The 17,905-nt window shown below is 35.4% G+C and overlaps 1 protein-coding gene across 1 annotated transcript in view; it reads left to right on the top strand.

The window, feature by feature from the left end:
* The first annotated feature begins 10,464 nt into the window (after positions 1-10,464).
* Positions 10,465-17,905, top strand: part of LOC138320455 (protein crumbs homolog 1-like) — a 103,561-nt gene continuing 96,120 nt past the window's right edge. Inside the window, 1 exon segment of the mRNA XM_069263415.1 lies at positions 10,465-10,648. Coding sequence (XP_069119516.1) covers positions 10,585-10,648 — 64 coding nt within the window. The 5' untranslated portion in view covers positions 10,465-10,584.

The raw sequence follows: 17,905 nt of genomic DNA, 5'->3' as shown, positions 1-17,905 counted from the left end.
TATCATCTCATACCCAAGAAATACAAGTACAGTACCTATCATCTGATACCCAAGAAATACAAGTACAGTACCTATCATCTCATACCCAAGAAAATACAAGTACAGTTCCTATCATCTCATACCCAAGAAATACAAGTACAGTACCTATCATCTGATACCCAAGAAATACAAGTACAGTACCTATCATCTGATACCCAAGAAATACAAGTACAGTACCTATCATCTGATACCCAAGAAATACAAGTACAGTACCTATCATCTTGTACCCAAGAAATACAAGTACAGTACCTATCATCTCATACCCAAGAAATACAAGTACAGTACCTATCATCTCATACCCAAGCAATACAAGTACAGTTCCTATCATCTCATACCCAAGAAATACAAGTACAGTTCCTATCATCTCATACCCAAGAAATACAAGTACAGTACCTATCATCTCATACCCAAGAAATACAAGTACAGTACCTATCATCTCATACCCAAGAAATACAAGTACAGTACCTATCATCTCATACCCAAGAAATACAAGTACAGTTCCTATCATCTCATACCCAAGAAATACAAGTACAGTACCTATCATCTGATACCAAAGAAATGCAAGTACAGTACCTATCATCTGATACCCAAGAAATACAAGTACAGTACCTATCATCTCATACCCAAGAAATACAAGTACAGTACCTATCATCTCATACCCAAGAAATACAAGTACAGTTCCTATCATCTCATACCCAAGAAATACAAGTACAGTACCTATCATCTCATACCCAAGAGATACAAGTACAGTACCTATTATCTCATACCCAAGAAATACAAGTACAGTACCTATCATCTCATACCCAAGAAATACAAGTACAGTACCTATCATCTCATACCCAAGAAATACAAGTACAGTACCTATCATCTCATACCCAAGAAATACAAGTACAGTACCTATCATCTCATACCCAAGAAATACAAATACAGTACCTATCATCTCATACCCAAGAAATACAAATACAGTACCTATCATCTCATACCCAAGAAATACAAGTACAGTACCTATCATCTCATACCCAAGAAATACAAGTACAGTTCCTATCATCTCATACCCAAGAAATACAAGTACAGTACCTATCATCTGATACCAAAGAAATGCAAGTACAGTACCTATCATCTGATACCCAAGAAATACAAGTACAGTATCTATCATCTCATACCCAAGAAATACAAGTACAGTACCTATCATCTCATACCCAAGAAATACAAGTACAGTACCTATCATCTCATACCCAAGAAATACAAATACAGTACCTATCATCTCATACCCAAGAAATACAAATACAGTACCTATCATCTCATACCCAAGAAATACAAATACAGTACCTATCATCTCATACCCAAGAAATACAAATACAGTACCTATCATCTTGTACCCAAGATTTACATGTACAGTACCTATCATCTCATACCCAAGAAATACAAATACAGTACCTATCATCTCATACCCAAGAAATACAAATACAGTACCTATCATCTCATACCCAAGAAATACAAGTACAGTTCCTATCATCTCATACCCAAGAAATACAAGTACAGTACCTATCATCTCATACCCAAGCAATACAAGTACAGTTCCTATCATCTCATACCCAAGAAATACAAGTACAGTTCCTATCATCTCATACCCAAGAGATACAAGTACAGTACCTATCATCTCATACCCAAGAAATACAAGTACAGTTCCTATCATCTCATACCCAAGAAATACAAGTACAGTACCTATCATCTGTACAAGATACCAAAGAAATGCAAGTACAGTACCTATCATCTGATACCCAAGAAAGTACAGTACCTATCATCTCATACCCAAGAAATACAAGTACAGTACCTATCATCTCATACCCAAGAAATACAAATACAGTACCTATCATCTCATACCCAAGAAATACAAGTACAGTACCTATCATCTCATACCCAAGAAATACAAGTACAGTACCTATCATCTCATACCCAAGAAATACAAGTACAGTACCTATCATCTCATACCCAAGAAATACAAGTACAGTACCTATCATCTCATACCCAAGAAATACAAGTACAGTACCTATCATCTGATACCCAAGAAATACAAGTACAGTACCTATCATCTCATACCCAAGAAATACAAGTACATTACCTATCATCTCATACCCAAGAAATACAAATACAGTACCTATCATTTCATACCCAAGAAATACAAGTACAGTACCTATCATCTCATACCCAAGCAATACAAGTACAGTTCCTATCATCTCATACCAAAGAAATGCAAGTACAGTACCTATCATCTGATACCAAAGAAATGCAAGTACAGTACCTATCATCTGATACCCAAGAAATACAAGTACAGTACCTATCATCTCATACCCAAGAAATACAAGTACAGTACCTATCATCTCATACCCAAGAAATACAAATACAGTACCTATCATCTCATACCCAAGAAATACAAGTACAGTACCTATCATCTGATACCCAAGAAATACAAGTACAGAACCTATCATCTGATACCAAAGAAATGCAAGTACAGTACCTATCATCTCATACCCAAGAAATACAAGTACAGTACCTATCATCTCATACCCAAGAAATACAAGTACAGTACCTATCATCTCATACCCAAGAAATACAAGTACAGTACCTATCATCTCATACCCAAGAAATACAAGTACAGTACCTATCATCTGATACCCAAGAAATACAAGTACAGTACCTATCATCTGATACCCAAGAAATACAAGTACAGTACCTATCATCTGATACCCAAGAAATACAAGTACAGTACCTATCATCTCATACCCAAGAAATACAAGTACAGTACCTATCATCTCATACCCAAGAAATACAAGTACAGTACCTATCATCTGATACCAACCAAAGAAATACAAGTACAGTACCTATCATCTCATACCCAAGAAATACAAGTACAGTACCTATCATCTCATACCCAAGAAATACAAGTACAGTACCTATCATCTCATACCCGAGAAATACAAGTACAGTTCCTATCATCTGATACCCAAGAACAGTTCCTTTCATCTGATACCCAAGAAATACAAGTAGAGTTCCTATCATCTGATACCCAAGAAATACAAGTACAGTACCTATCATCTGATACCCGAGAAATACAAGTACAGTTCCTATCATCTCATACCCAAGAAATACAAATACAGTACCTATTATCTCGTGCCCAAGAAATACAAGTACAGTACCTATCATCTGATACCAAAGAAATGCAAGTACAGTACCTATCATCTGATACCCAAGAAATACAAGTACAGTACCTATCATCTCATACCCAATAAATACAAGTACAGTACCTATCATCTCATACCCAAGAAATACAAGTACAGTACCTATCATCTCATACCCAAGAAATACAAGTACAGTACCTATCATCTCATACCCGAGAAATACAAGTACAGTTCCTATCATCTGATACCCAAGAACAGTTCCTATCATCTGATACCCAAGAAATACAAGTACAGTTCCTATCATCTGATACCCAAGAAATACAAGTACAGTTCCTATCATCTCATACCCAAGAAATACAAGTACAGTACCTATCATCTCGTACCCAAGAAATACAAGTACAGTACCTATCATCTCATACCCAAGAAATACAAGTACAGTACCTATCATCTCATACCCAAGAAATACTAGTACAGAACCTATCATCTCATACCCAAGCAATACAAGTACAGTACCTATCATCTCATACCCAAGAAATACAAGTACAGTTCCTATCATCTCATACCCAAGAAATACAAGTACAGTACCTATCATCTCATACCCAAGCAATACAAGTACAGTTCCTATCATCTCATACCCAAGAAATACAAGTACAGTACCTATCATCTGATACCAAAGAAATGCAAGTACAGTACCTATCATCTGATACCCAAGAACAGTACCTATCATCTCATACCCAAGAAATACAAGTACATTACCTATCATCTCATACCCAAGAAATACAAATACAGTACCTATCATCTCATACCCAAGAAATACAAATACAGTACCTATCATCTCATACCCAAGAAATACAAGTACAGTACCTATCATCTCATACCCAAGAAATACAAGTACAGTACCTATCATCTCATACCCAAGAAATACAAGTACAGTACCTATCATCTGATACCAAAGAAATGCAAGTACAGTACCTATCATCTGATACCCAAGAAATACAAGTACAGTACCTATCATCTCATACCCAAGAAATACAAGTACAGTACCTATCATCTCATACCCAAGAAATACAAATACAGTACCTATCATCTCATACCCAAGAAATACAAGTACAGTACCTATCATCTCATACCCAAGAAATACAAGTACAGTACCTATCATCTGATACCAAAGAAATGCAAGTACAGTACCTATCATCTGATACCAAAGAAATGCAAGTACAGTACCTATCATCTGATACCCAAGAAATACAAGTACAGTACCTATCATCTCATACCCAAGAAATACAAGTACAGTACCTATCATCTCATACCCAAGAAATACAAATACAGTACCTATCATCTCATACCCAAGAAATACAAGTACAGTACCTATCATCTGATACCCAAGAAATACAAGTACAGTACCTATCATCTGATACCAAAGCAATACAAGTACAGTTCCTATCATCTCATACCCAAGAAATACAAGTACAGTACCTATCATCTCATACCCAAGAAATACAAGTACAGTACCTATCATCTCATAGCCGAGAAATACAAGTACAGTTCCTATCATCTGATACCCAAGAACAGTTCCTTTCATCTGATACCCAAGAAATACAAGTAGAGTTCCTATCATCTGATACCCAAGAAATACAAGTACAGTACCTATCATCTGATACCCGAGAAATACAAGTACAGTACCTATCATCTCGTACCCAAGAAATACAAGTACAGTACCTATCATCTCATACCCAAGAAATACAAGTACAGTACCTATCATCTCTGATACCAAAGAAATGCAAGTACAGTACCTATCATCTGATACCCAAGAAATACAAGTACAGTACCTATCATCTCATACCCAAGAAATACAAGTACAGTACCTATCATCTCATAGCCGAGAAATACAAGTACAGTTCCTATCATCTGATACCCAAGAACAGTTCCTTTCATCTGATACCCAAGAAATACAAGTAGAGTTCCTATCATCTGATACCCAAGAAATACAAGTACAGTACCTATCATCTGATACCCGAGAAATACAAGTACAGTACCTATCATCTCATACCCAAGAAATACAAGTACAGTACCTATCATCTCGTGCCCAAGAAATACAAGTACAGTACCTATCATCTGATACCAAAGAAATACAAGTACAGTACCTATCATCTGATACCCAAGAAATACAAGTACAGTACCTATCATCTCATACCCAATAAATACAAGTACAGTACCTATCATCTCATACCCAAGAAATACAAGTACAGTACCTATCATCTCATACCCAAGAAATACAAGTACAGTACCTATCATCTCATACCCGAGAAATACAAGTACAGTTCCTATCATCTGATACCCAAGAACAGTTCCTATCATCTGATACCCAAGAAATACAAGTACAGTTCCTATCATCTGATACCCAAGAAATACAAGTACAGTTCCTATCATCTCATACCCAAGAAATACAAGTACAGTACCTATCATCTCGTACCCAAGAAATACAAGTACAGTACCTATCATCTCATACCCAAGAAATACAAGTACAGTACCTATCATCTCATACCCAAGAAATACAAGTACAGTACCTATTATCTCATACCCAAGAAATACAAGCACAGTACCTTTTCTCTTGTATCCAAGAAATACATGTACAGTACCTATCATCTGATACCCAAGAAATACAAGTACAGTACCTATCATCTCATACCCAATAAATACAAGTACAGTACCTATTATCTCATACCCAAGGAATACAAGCACAGTACCTTTTCTCTTGTATCCAAGAAATACATGTACAGTACCTATCATCTGATACCCAAGAAATACAAGTACAGTACCAATCATCTTGTAATCAAGATATACAAGAACAGTACCTATCATCTTGTACCCAAGAAATACAAGTACAGTACCTATCATCTCATACCCAAGAAATACAAATACAGTACCTATCATCTCATACCCAAGAAATACAAGTACAGTACCTATCATCTCGTACCCAAGAAATACAAGTACAGTACCTATCATCTCATACCCAAGAAAATCAAGTACAGTACCTATTATCTCGTGCCCAAGAAATACAAGTACAGTACCTATCATCTCATACCCAAGAAATACAAGCACAGTACCTATTATCTCATACCCAAGAAATACAAGCACAGTACCTTTTCTCTTGTATCCAAGAAATACATGTACAGTACCTATCATCTGATACCCAAGAAATACAAGTACAGTACCTATCATCTGATACCCAAGAAATACAAGTACAGTACCTATCATCTCATACCCAAGAAATACAAGTACAGTACCTATCATCTCATACCCAAGAAATACAAATACAGTACCTATCATCTCATACCCAAGAAATACAAATACAGTACCTATCATCTCATACCCAAGAAATACAAGTACAGTACCTATCATCTCATACCCAAGAAATACAAGTACAGTACCTATCATCTCATACCCAAGAAATACAAATACAGTACCTATCATCTCGTACCCAAGAAATACAAATACAGTACCTATCATCTCATACCCAAGAAATACAAATACAGTACCTATCATCTCATACCCAAGAAATACAAGTACAGTACCTATCATCTCATACCCAAGAAATACAAGTACAGTACCTATCATCTCATACCCAAGAAATACAAGTACAGTACCTATCATCTCATACCCAAGAAATACAAATACAGTACCTATCATCTCGTACCCAAGAAATACAAATACAGTACCTATTATCTCGTACCCAAGAAATACATGATCAGACAGGGATGAACACCTAGTAACTAGGACCTAGTAACTCAAAAACTTAGAGTCTTTATCTAGAGCCCACGCAGAAATTCAGAGATTGAATCCAGGGCTAATTGCTGCACTTCTCCACTTGTGGTTGTATTACCTGTTACATGTCTATACTTTACTGTAATCCTGGACACAGGTTGTGTTAAAATGGACAAGCACATGATTTGATATTAGGTGTGTTAACATATGAGACAAGTCCCTGTGCTAAGATGCTAGACCTGCTGTGATATAATATGACAATGATATAAGTCCCTGTTCTGAGACAAAAACTCCTGTGACTCCACTAGGGCAATTAGGCAAGTCCCTCTACTAAGACAGTAGACCTCCTGTAATACATTAGGACACTGAGACAAATCCCTTTGCTAAGACACTACACCTCATGTGATACATTAGGACACTGAAACAAATCTCTGTGCTAAGACACTAGACCTCCTGTGATATATTAGGTCACCGAGACAAATCTCTGTGCTAAGACACTAGACCTCCTGTGATATATTAGGTCACCGAGACAAATCTCTGTGCTAAGACACTAGACCTCCTGTGATATATTAGGTCACTGAGACAAATCCCTGTGCTAAGACACTAGACCTCCTGTGATACTTTAGGAAACTGAGACAAGTCCCTGTGCTAAGACACTAGACCTCCTGTGATTAATTACGACACTGAGATAAGTCCCTGTGCTAAGACACTAGGCCTGTGATACATTAGTATACTGAGACAAATCCCTGTGCTAAGACACTAGACCTACTGTGATACATTAGGACACTGAGACAAATCCCTTTGCTAAGACACTAGACCTCCTGTGATATATTAGGTCACTGAGACAAATTCCTGTGCTAAGACACTAGACCTACTGTGATACATAAGAACACTGAGACAAATCCATGTGCTAAGACACTAGACCTCCTGTGATATATTAGGTCACCGAGACAAATCTCTGTGCTAAGACACTAGACCTACTGTGATACATTAGGACACTGAGACAAATCCCTTTGCTAAGACACTAGACCTACTGTGATATATTAGGTCACTGAGACAAGTCCCTGTGCTAAGATGCTAGACCTGCTGTGATATAATATGACAATGATATAAGTCCCTGTTCTGAGACAAAAACTCCTGTGACTCCACTAGGGCAATTAGACAAGTCCCTATACTAAGACACTAGACCTACTGTGATATATTAGGTCACTGAGACAAATCTCTGTGCTAAGACACTAGACCTACTGTGATACATTAGGACACTGAGAAAAATCCCTGTGCTAAGACACTAGACCTACTGTGATACATTAGGACACTGAGACAAATCCCTGTGCTAAGACACTAGACCTCATGTGATATATTAGGTCACTGAGACAAATCTCTGTGCTAAGACACTAGACCTACTGTGATACATTAGGACACTGAGACAAATCCCTGTGCTAAGACACTAGACCTACTGTGATACATTAGGACACTGAGAAAAGTCCCTGTTCTAAGATACTAGACCTCCTGTGATACATTAGGACACTGAGACAAATCCCTGTGCTAAGACACTAGACCTACTGTGATACATTAGGACACTGAGACAAATCCCTGTGCTAAGATACTAGACCTCCTGTGATACATTAGGACACTGAGACAAATCCCTGTGCTAAGACACTAGACCTACTGTGATACATTAGGACACTGAGACAAATCCCTGTGCTAAGACACTGGAACTCCCTCTCCTGTGATTTACCAGGCCAGAAGACCAGCAGTAAATGTCCCGTTATTATAGCTGTGATTTACCAGGCCAGTATAAACAGTGGACAGTGGTGTCCTAAGACCAGCAGTAAATGTCCCATCAGTATAGCTATTTTACATTCTGATTGACAGCTCCTCACATCATTGTGTATTTACATAGGTTTTATTGGGTTCACTAGTTCTCCCATTGTCTATGATTCTATAAATCGATTCTGTCACTGCTTTTGTATTATTTCCTTCACCCACAAACCACAGGGACATGACATATATATTTTTTTCCTTTTGGGCGCCGTTTGTCTTGGGTAAATATAAAAGTTGTTCCTCTCCAAGAAATGGTCGTGTAAGAGTCACTATTTATACAAACTTTGTTCCCCTCGCCTCAAAGATGGTACTGACTATATTTTAATAAAATTCATAATTCTACAGAATGGGACATGAATGGTATGTGGATGTCATGCCATGACAAGGTTGACTAGAATGATTTTGTGTGTTCAACTTAAACTTCTACAAAAATACAATGACCAATACAGAGATTATTCGAAAAAGTTAAAAACAAAGAAACCAGCGCAAAATTACAAAAACTAGCAAAACACGACTTATAATCCCTTCCTCATGGCTTTAATGAACACGAGTTGGTATCATTGATTCCGTGAAAGTGACAGTAACCTGTCATATTATCATCATATGATTGTAGTTTTAAATGTTATTTCTTGATAAGAAAACTGAAAAGGGGTTGGGTACGTTTTAAATGTGTCCGTTTCTGATTTTGAAGAGGAGTACGTGTCGCGTTTTATTGTACTACTTGATCGGTCAGGATAATTCTATTTATCATTACATAATGCTTGGAATACCTGCTCACAGTGACGGCTGATATATAGGCTACAGCCCATATTTGTCATTGCTTGACACGAGAACACCTTAAAGTCTTATTTCACACTCAAAACGTCAATTAAAACTTCACAGTTGTTGTTTTGGGCGAGATTATGAGAAATTATGTACATCTTATCTTTTTTTTTTCGTTTCCTCATTCTGCATGCTTTCGAAAGACGTAGAAAATGTCTGAAAACTTTGGTATTAACGACATAAAAAAAAAGTATTGTCGCACAGTATACGTTTCTAGAATATCAAATTAATCGTGGACATCCTTTTAGGCATTCCTTAAAATTCGTTTAAAACGGGTTTAGTCTGGTCATGGAAATTGTATTTTTCCGTATAGAATATAGCATAAAAATTGGAAATATTTAAAAAAAAAAAAAAAAAAAAAAATGTGTTAATCCTGAAAAATATTATTAACGAATTTTGTATTTGGCCTGTCGGAGCCTGATACCAGAAAACCAGAACGCTTATATATTAGGAAAAAAACCCCTAATAATATAGGCAGGTTTAGCGGACTAGCTTAAATAGGGCATGTTAAGTTCGTCGGATTGTAAAGGGTCCGCTTTAAATTATGGAGAATATGACTCTAAATTGCGCATATATTAAAATGTCGCTGGTTAATATGTGGTGATGTGGTTATAAAATTTGCTTCATACGAGTTAGTTCCCTTGTATAAGTGACTAGCATACCTGTTCTACAGGTAAACAAACTTAAATCTGTATATCATTCAAAATCATCTGTAAGAATTTGACAGAGACATAAAGCCAACTTATTCACTTTTCATAACTCGTTACAACATAAACTGTTTAGAAATAATGACACAAGACGGAATCAAGTTATGAAACCCCAGTCTACGAGTCACGTGATTTGTGACAAGGGCCATTCCCAGTGTTGGTGTTAGTTTACATGTGTGTGCCGTAGTACATGTGTGCTGGTTTATTTGTAAATTCCAAGATGACAATGGACATAACTAGAGTGTGAAATGGACGGCAGACGTCTTGGACGGCCTAGGACGTCCCCTCTTTTTCATTGGGGCTCGTGCACAGGTAAGAAAATCTCGGGGGACGGGTGGGTTCAGATATGTCGAGGCGTACACACAGTGACCTGTTTGTAGGCTTGACCAATTATGCTTGCCCATGGCGCCGCCTTGAAACGTACAACATCTCCCGATTTTATAAGTTCTTCTGTATAAACTTTATTAGAAACCCTTTAAACTATCATTTAAAACTTTTCTAAAAAAGTACGAACATGCTATGCCTCGCTGACAGGTAAATATTGACGCTCAACTGAATACGATGCAGGTGAAAACACATACAGGTAAGTTTGTTGACAATCTGTGCCAGTGATATTCTCTTATCACCTGTTCGCTATCTGACAGATTTCTCGTTATCACCAGCCATATAAAACGTCAATCTGCAATTAAGGAAAGACATTTTTATACCATCAACTTGTTGTATCCAGTTTTATGTATCCATGTACATATGGAACACCTGAACACACCTTATCGTGGCTATTTACATGTAAATTAACATTAAAGTAATCTTGGGTACCTCGATGTGTCATGTACGTAAAATTTGTACCGAATTCTTTTATTATGATCACATACAGTGTACTCCCACTATAAATGAAACTCGTAAATATTGTATGTATATCTAGCTAGCTGAAAACATTTTCCATTTTAAATAAGCCATTCCTAATTAGGCCTAAGGTATTTCTTTTTTTTAGAACGCCTTAAATTTAAGAAATGAAAGACTCATTTATTTCCTTGATTTAATACACAAAGTGAATGAAGCACTGCCATCTTCACATTATTTAGGCAAGATATGAAGAATAAAGTTGATAAATGTGAGAATAATTTGGACATAAAGAGGTTAATGTGCTGTAATTAAGGATATATCATTCTTACGTAAATATGATAACACTTTGTTATTTTTGTCGTGTATTATATTTATCATGATATATTAAAATGGATTATAATTTATGTTTATTGCAGCTAAAGAAAAATGATAATAAATCAAACAACGAATCAATAAGATAAATGAAGCAGTCAGTAATAAAATGTATTTACTTCTATTGTCATGCAGAACAAGGCTATAGATATGGGTTATGGTTTTGTCTTGATTGAAAAGCTGTGACAAAGCAGAGCTGGTTTTAAATCAACTGATGAAAAGAAAGTAGAAGCTAATTTTTCCATTTTTAACATTTAATGATTCTTACAAAAGATCCAGGAGCAATGTTTACCTATCTGAGTAAGCAGAGAAAGTCACTGAATTTGAAATAAGACTAGATGTATACATTTGTATATCTATATATAATTTGAACATTATGCTTTGGGTTTGTGTTACATTTTTATAGGATTTCAATGTCTAGGTAGCATTTTATCATCCAGAGTTTTAGCTTTGGGTTTGTGTTACATTTTTATAGGATTTCAATGTCTAGGTAGCATTTTATCATCCAGAGTTTTAGCTTTTTGACAGAGAAGGAAAGCTGGAGTTCTATGTGAAAACCTTCTCGTCAGCTCAACTGAGTCTTAAACTTGTGACCTACAAGTGGAAGGCTATATAGGGTTAGGATTATACTTCAGACACCTTAACCAGTAAGCCATCATGGCCCGATGCTGTTTATATAACCATAAATGATTCATTATATATTAGATATACAATTATATATCTAAGTCATCTAAAGCTTCACCTTATGTACATATATATCTAAAGAATTCAAACCCCTGAAGACCGGCATGAGCCGAGAAAGCGCTAGGTAGGAAAAAACTGTTTTATAGTTGTGTTTTCTTTTTATGTATATGGAAACCATCACATAGACACGGTTCTTTTTTACTTATATATATATATATATATATCTAAAGCTTCACCTTATGTATATATATATATCTAAAGCTTCACCTTATGTATATATATATATATCTAAAGCTTCACCTTATGTATATATATATATATATCTAAAGCTTCACCTTAGATATATATCTAAAGCTTCACCTTATGTATATATGTATCTAAAGCTTCACCTTATGTATATATATATATATCTAAAGCTTCACCTTAGATATATATATATCTAAAGCTTCACTTTATGTATATATATATCTAAAGCTTCACCTTATGATTTTAGATATAAATGTGACAAAATTACAGAAAGTGATACAGTAAAAATTAGTCTTATCAAAGTTGGGAGGTATTTACCGTAAATAACAAACATGAGAATAGATTTGATATCTCTGTTTGCAAACAATGGCTTGGTGGGACAATCTTGCCTATCCCTGTACACATGATAACCTATATTGTCTCATTTACAACCCTGGTGTGTATGATAACGTATCTAATAGCATATGCCAGTCAAATATTTATTTTGTCGTAAATGTTCAAGTTACTCGCCTATTTCATGATTGCATTTATTGGTCTGAGATACAAAGAAAGCAAAATATGAAATAATCTTTTATTTATATATTTTTTGCAGTCACATTTTATTTGTAATTTCATGCCAACAATGAACGGAAAAATTAGTGCACAAAATAAGCTAGCAGTATAAATATGGTAAATTGGTAATGGAATTAACCATTACATCACTGCTTACTGAGGGTAATTATTAACAACAAATGACATCATTGACATAGATAAACATGTGGCCAAGACTATAACACTCCTCATTCCACTCTCTCTGAGCAGATAAAAAACAATCAAATTATCTGGAGCTAAAATTACAAGCATATATGTTTAGAAAATTGCGTAAAATTTATTTCTGTAACCAACAGCGTAATAAAATCTAGGCCACTGCACAAATATTTTCATTGCGAAAATATCAATTACAATATACATAAAAGGCTTGTAAAAAAAAGTTGTGTGCAAAAAAAAAAAAAAAAAAAATGCAAAATATTAATAAAACATTTTTGTTTTGTTCCAAACCTCGACATATACAAATGTGAGTGTTGGTTTGATTTGTTTAGTGTTCTATTTACAGCCAGGTTCATTGGAGTTTGTGCCTGAAGGTTTAGGGTAGGGAGGAAAGTTGGAGAATCTGGAGAAAAACCTCTGACTAATTAGCACCTCAATTGCTCCACATGGGTTCAAACTCGTGACTCGGCAGTGGAGGGCTTGTTTAACCACTCGGCCACCACATCCCCTGAAATATTGAAAGAAAGATAATTAAACTTACTTGTGTGAATTCAAAATTTCTTCAAATTTACCTAATGACTTTTGGGCATGAAGAATAAGTATCTTAAAGTGAACAGTTGGGCAAGGATGACTAAAGTCGGTAAAAATGGTGTGAATGTATCCAGTATAATTTCTTATGAAATGGAAAAATAAAATTTCTCGTCAAAATCTGTCTGCGTACGAAGAAATTAATTTAAAGTATGGAAATTCTAAAACGTCCTCCCGGCTCACTATGTCCGTGGTTACATTTCCACGCAGCCTCGCTTTCAATGCTTTCAATTTTTCTTTACTTTAATGGTCAGAACTGGGAAACTAAGCAGAACTTGGTCGTCGTATTAATATGTGAGAACTTTTGGAAGGCCAATGAACGCATTTAGACTGGTTTTCGTTGCCCGACTATTCACTTTAAAGACAACCTGACATGTTTTATGGTTTTGATTCATAACTATGTATCATAAAATCTAAGTTAGTTTTGAAATATGGAAATACAAGAAAAATCAAGCTAAAATAAGACTGTTACTTGAATATAGAGAAAGAATATTGATAAAATATCTGAGGAATACAGAGAATGGTGATAAATTCATCTTATTGTATGGACCAAATAGAAAACTATCATAATTATAACTGTTTATGTGTATTAGCTTCAGAGGAATCGATCTGATAGTTAGGCTATTTAAAACATTTCACAGGACTGAGCTGTCTATTGACACATTAACAAAATCTGATTGAAAGGAATTAAAATAACAAATTATGACAAGAGGTTCTAACTTTGTAACCATTGAATATTTCTGCTTGATTAAATTTTGATTCAATTTAACTGTGTAAAAAATGTATGGGATTGTGTATTCTTTATGAGTGTACATGTCAATATCACGACACCTCTCGTGTGATACAAGATACCTAAAACTCTTGTGGTTATATTTCATGTTCATATATAATTATGAATTTCTTTTTCATGTTTTAGAGCAGTTTAATTTGATTTGAATCGTCCACCTGAGGAGATAATACACTACGATGTGTGATCTCATAAATGTACACCAGCCATGTTATTTTATAAACATATATCAACCTATCCATTGTACAAGTTACAACCACATGGACTGCACTCTCTCAGTGTACATCCATTCTTGATGTAAAAGAATTATCTCTAATGGAAAAAACAACACTATTTCCTGCTTACATTTTTTGTGATAACTTGTAAGAGTACATGCTATAAAGTAAAGGAAATTAAAAGGCACAGAGAAGCACTCTCTTTCTTCCCTATTGCTCTATAATAAGAATTCATTAATATGAGGTCATGCACCACAGATCTATTAGTAAGGAATATTAATTCTTATAAAAGAAAATATCCTGAAAAATGTATGTTGCAGTTAAATACACATTTAAATTTCAGTTTTAAGGTATCAAACTCCTTGGGTCATGATTTTTGTGTAAGCATTTTCAGAACTATAAAGGGTATGTGTCATAGCTCTCAACTTTTGTAAATCATATATATATATGCCATACAACAAAGTAAGGAGGGAGTATACTGGATTCAGGTTGTTTGTCAATCTTTAAGCACATTCATCAACTGACTACTCCTCCTAAACTACTGGATGGACTTCAACTAAACTTGATGCCAATAATCCTTACACAATGTATATGAGCATGATCTATATTGGAACAATGTACTACCACACCAGAGTTTTGCCCCTTTAATACAAAACGATAAGTAAGTACTCCTAAACTACTGGAGGAATTCAATGAAACTATAATGGTGGCAATATTCCTTATACAGTGTAGATGTGCAAATCTATATTGGAAAAAGATAGCTACAACCTTTTTAAAGAAATGTCCCTTAATTAATGTAACAAAGTGGGGAGGGTTTTTCGATGGTAGCTGGGTGAAGGTGTAACAAATTTAATTTAACATTATTATATCACCATGATCAGTTCTTTGCCATAGATTTGAGACCTGTTTTAGAGGTTGATTTCATGATATTGTCTGTAAGTTGAAGTTTTTTCTTCGGAAATTTGTCTAATTTCCTCCGGTATCTAGTGCATTCCACAGAGGGTTTGTGATGGTGACAGGGTAAGTGGTCAGGGACATATTATTACTAGCCCTCTACCTCTGGGTTTGGAGTTAAAGTGGTATATAATATGACGCTATAATTGTCAGGTACTGAGCATAGGTGATTTTCTCTCAGTACTCTGGCTTTCATATGGAACATCCTAAATGACTGTGCATGGCCGGTATCTTCAGGTAATTATTGTATATAAAATTGAATAATGACATTCAGTTCTCAGACGTCGTGATGAGAGTTTGTTCAATATTAATATTGTATAGATATGGTAAAGGACTGTAATTATAGTAGAACTCCAAGTGACAGCTTGTCATTAGGTAAATATATTGCTATAGGTATCTAATGAGTTTACTTCCAGGTGAGCTCAGCCTCTTCAGCCACAGGTGAGATAGGTATGTACACAGACAGGTGTAGTATAAACAGTATAGAGGCTGTATATCCAGCAGATAATCACACATACATCACTGGGGTTTATCAATAAGTCAGTATCCTTACCTATACTTATGTACCCATCAATCAAGCTCTCTACTCCCCAGTGATACACACTCAGCTGGCTTTGTCATGTCAACTTGGGTGAAGGCCACGATGCATGGTTTAGTTAGAAACCTTAAGTACCTATACCTGGTATATATATACAGATCATGCATATATTTGTAGGTATAGTGGATATGTTCAAATCTCTTCAGAAATAACAGGTTTTAATTGCTCTCCTACCTGAGGGTAAGATTCATCATTGATGACATTAGGGGATATGAGTTTGGTCATGGGGTGTTGTTATATGTCTGTAACTCTTCCTATAAACAGTCTTAACTGCTATCCAGTATTTTTGACTGCATGAGTTATCAATTTTGTTCAAACGCAACCTTGATCTTCATTCTTCTTAATTACCAACAGGCCTAAAAACCATTGTTATTACGTATATAAACTTAAGGTCCCTTATATCAATTAGCTTGATAATTATAAGGTACTGAGTATATCTGTTTCAGGAGACAATTTGGTGTCTGTTATTTCAGTATGTCTTAAATTTCAGACCTGTCTGGTTTCTATGAAAGGGTTGTTCTCTGTCACAGCTGCTAGTGTCGTCTGTGTGGCTATGAGGCTCTATCTATCTCCGTCGATTATTCTCACAGGTGTTTACAACCTCAATGACAAATATCAATAATGGCTTAACATTAAAGTACTTCATGTCTACAAATTGAAATATTATTTATTTATAATGGAAACCTAGAGCTTATAGCTGATGTTTATAATTATACTGTAGTACATTTGTATACCAAATATTAACTCGTCCAGGGAGGGAAACAATCATTGAAATGTTGTGTCTGGACTTAAAGGTGTTAGTCTGTGGGAGTATCATGATAATTACGTATCAGAATGTTCTTACTAAAATTAACTGGCAGATTTGGTAAAATTGGGCCTTTTATCTTATAACCCAGGGGCCGGTCTGTTCCGGAGCCAAATTTATTGAAGTGATAATCATGGCAGAATGATAAAATATTGTGCATGCAGGTAAAAATAATCTATTGCCCCCTTCCCTAATTTTTCAGTTATTTTGAATCACAAATATTAAACTTGCATGTAGTTCACTTTTAATTCACTACAGTACGTATAAACAGTATAGAGGCTGTATATCCAGCAGATAATCACACATACATCACTGTTTGGTTTATCAATAAGTCAATATCCTTACCTATACTTATGTACCCATCAATCAAGGCTCTCTACTCCCCAGTGATACACACTCAGCTGGCTTTGTCATGTCAACTTGGGTGAAGGCCACGATGCATGGTTTAGTTAGAAACCTTAAGTACCTATACCTGGTATATGTATATACAGATCATGCATACATTTGTAGGTATAGTGGATATGTTCAAATCTCTTCAGAAATAACAGGTTTTAATTGCTCTCCTACCTGAGGGTAAGATTCATTACTGATGACATTAGCGGGTATGAGTTTGGTCATGGGGTGTTGTTATATGTCTGTAACTCTTCCTATAAACAGTCTTAACTGCTATCCAGTATTTTTGACTGCATGAGTTATCAATTTTGTTCAAACGCAACCTTGATCTTCATTC

The sequence above is a fragment of the Argopecten irradians genome, chromosome 4 (genome assembly GCF_041381155.1).
Source record: "Argopecten irradians isolate NY chromosome 4, Ai_NY, whole genome shotgun sequence".
NCBI classification, from domain to species: domain Eukaryota; kingdom Metazoa; phylum Mollusca; class Bivalvia; order Pectinida; family Pectinidae; genus Argopecten; species Argopecten irradians.
The sequence above is the reverse complement of the archived record's forward strand: the minus strand, read 5'-3'. Positions and strand labels throughout refer to the sequence as shown.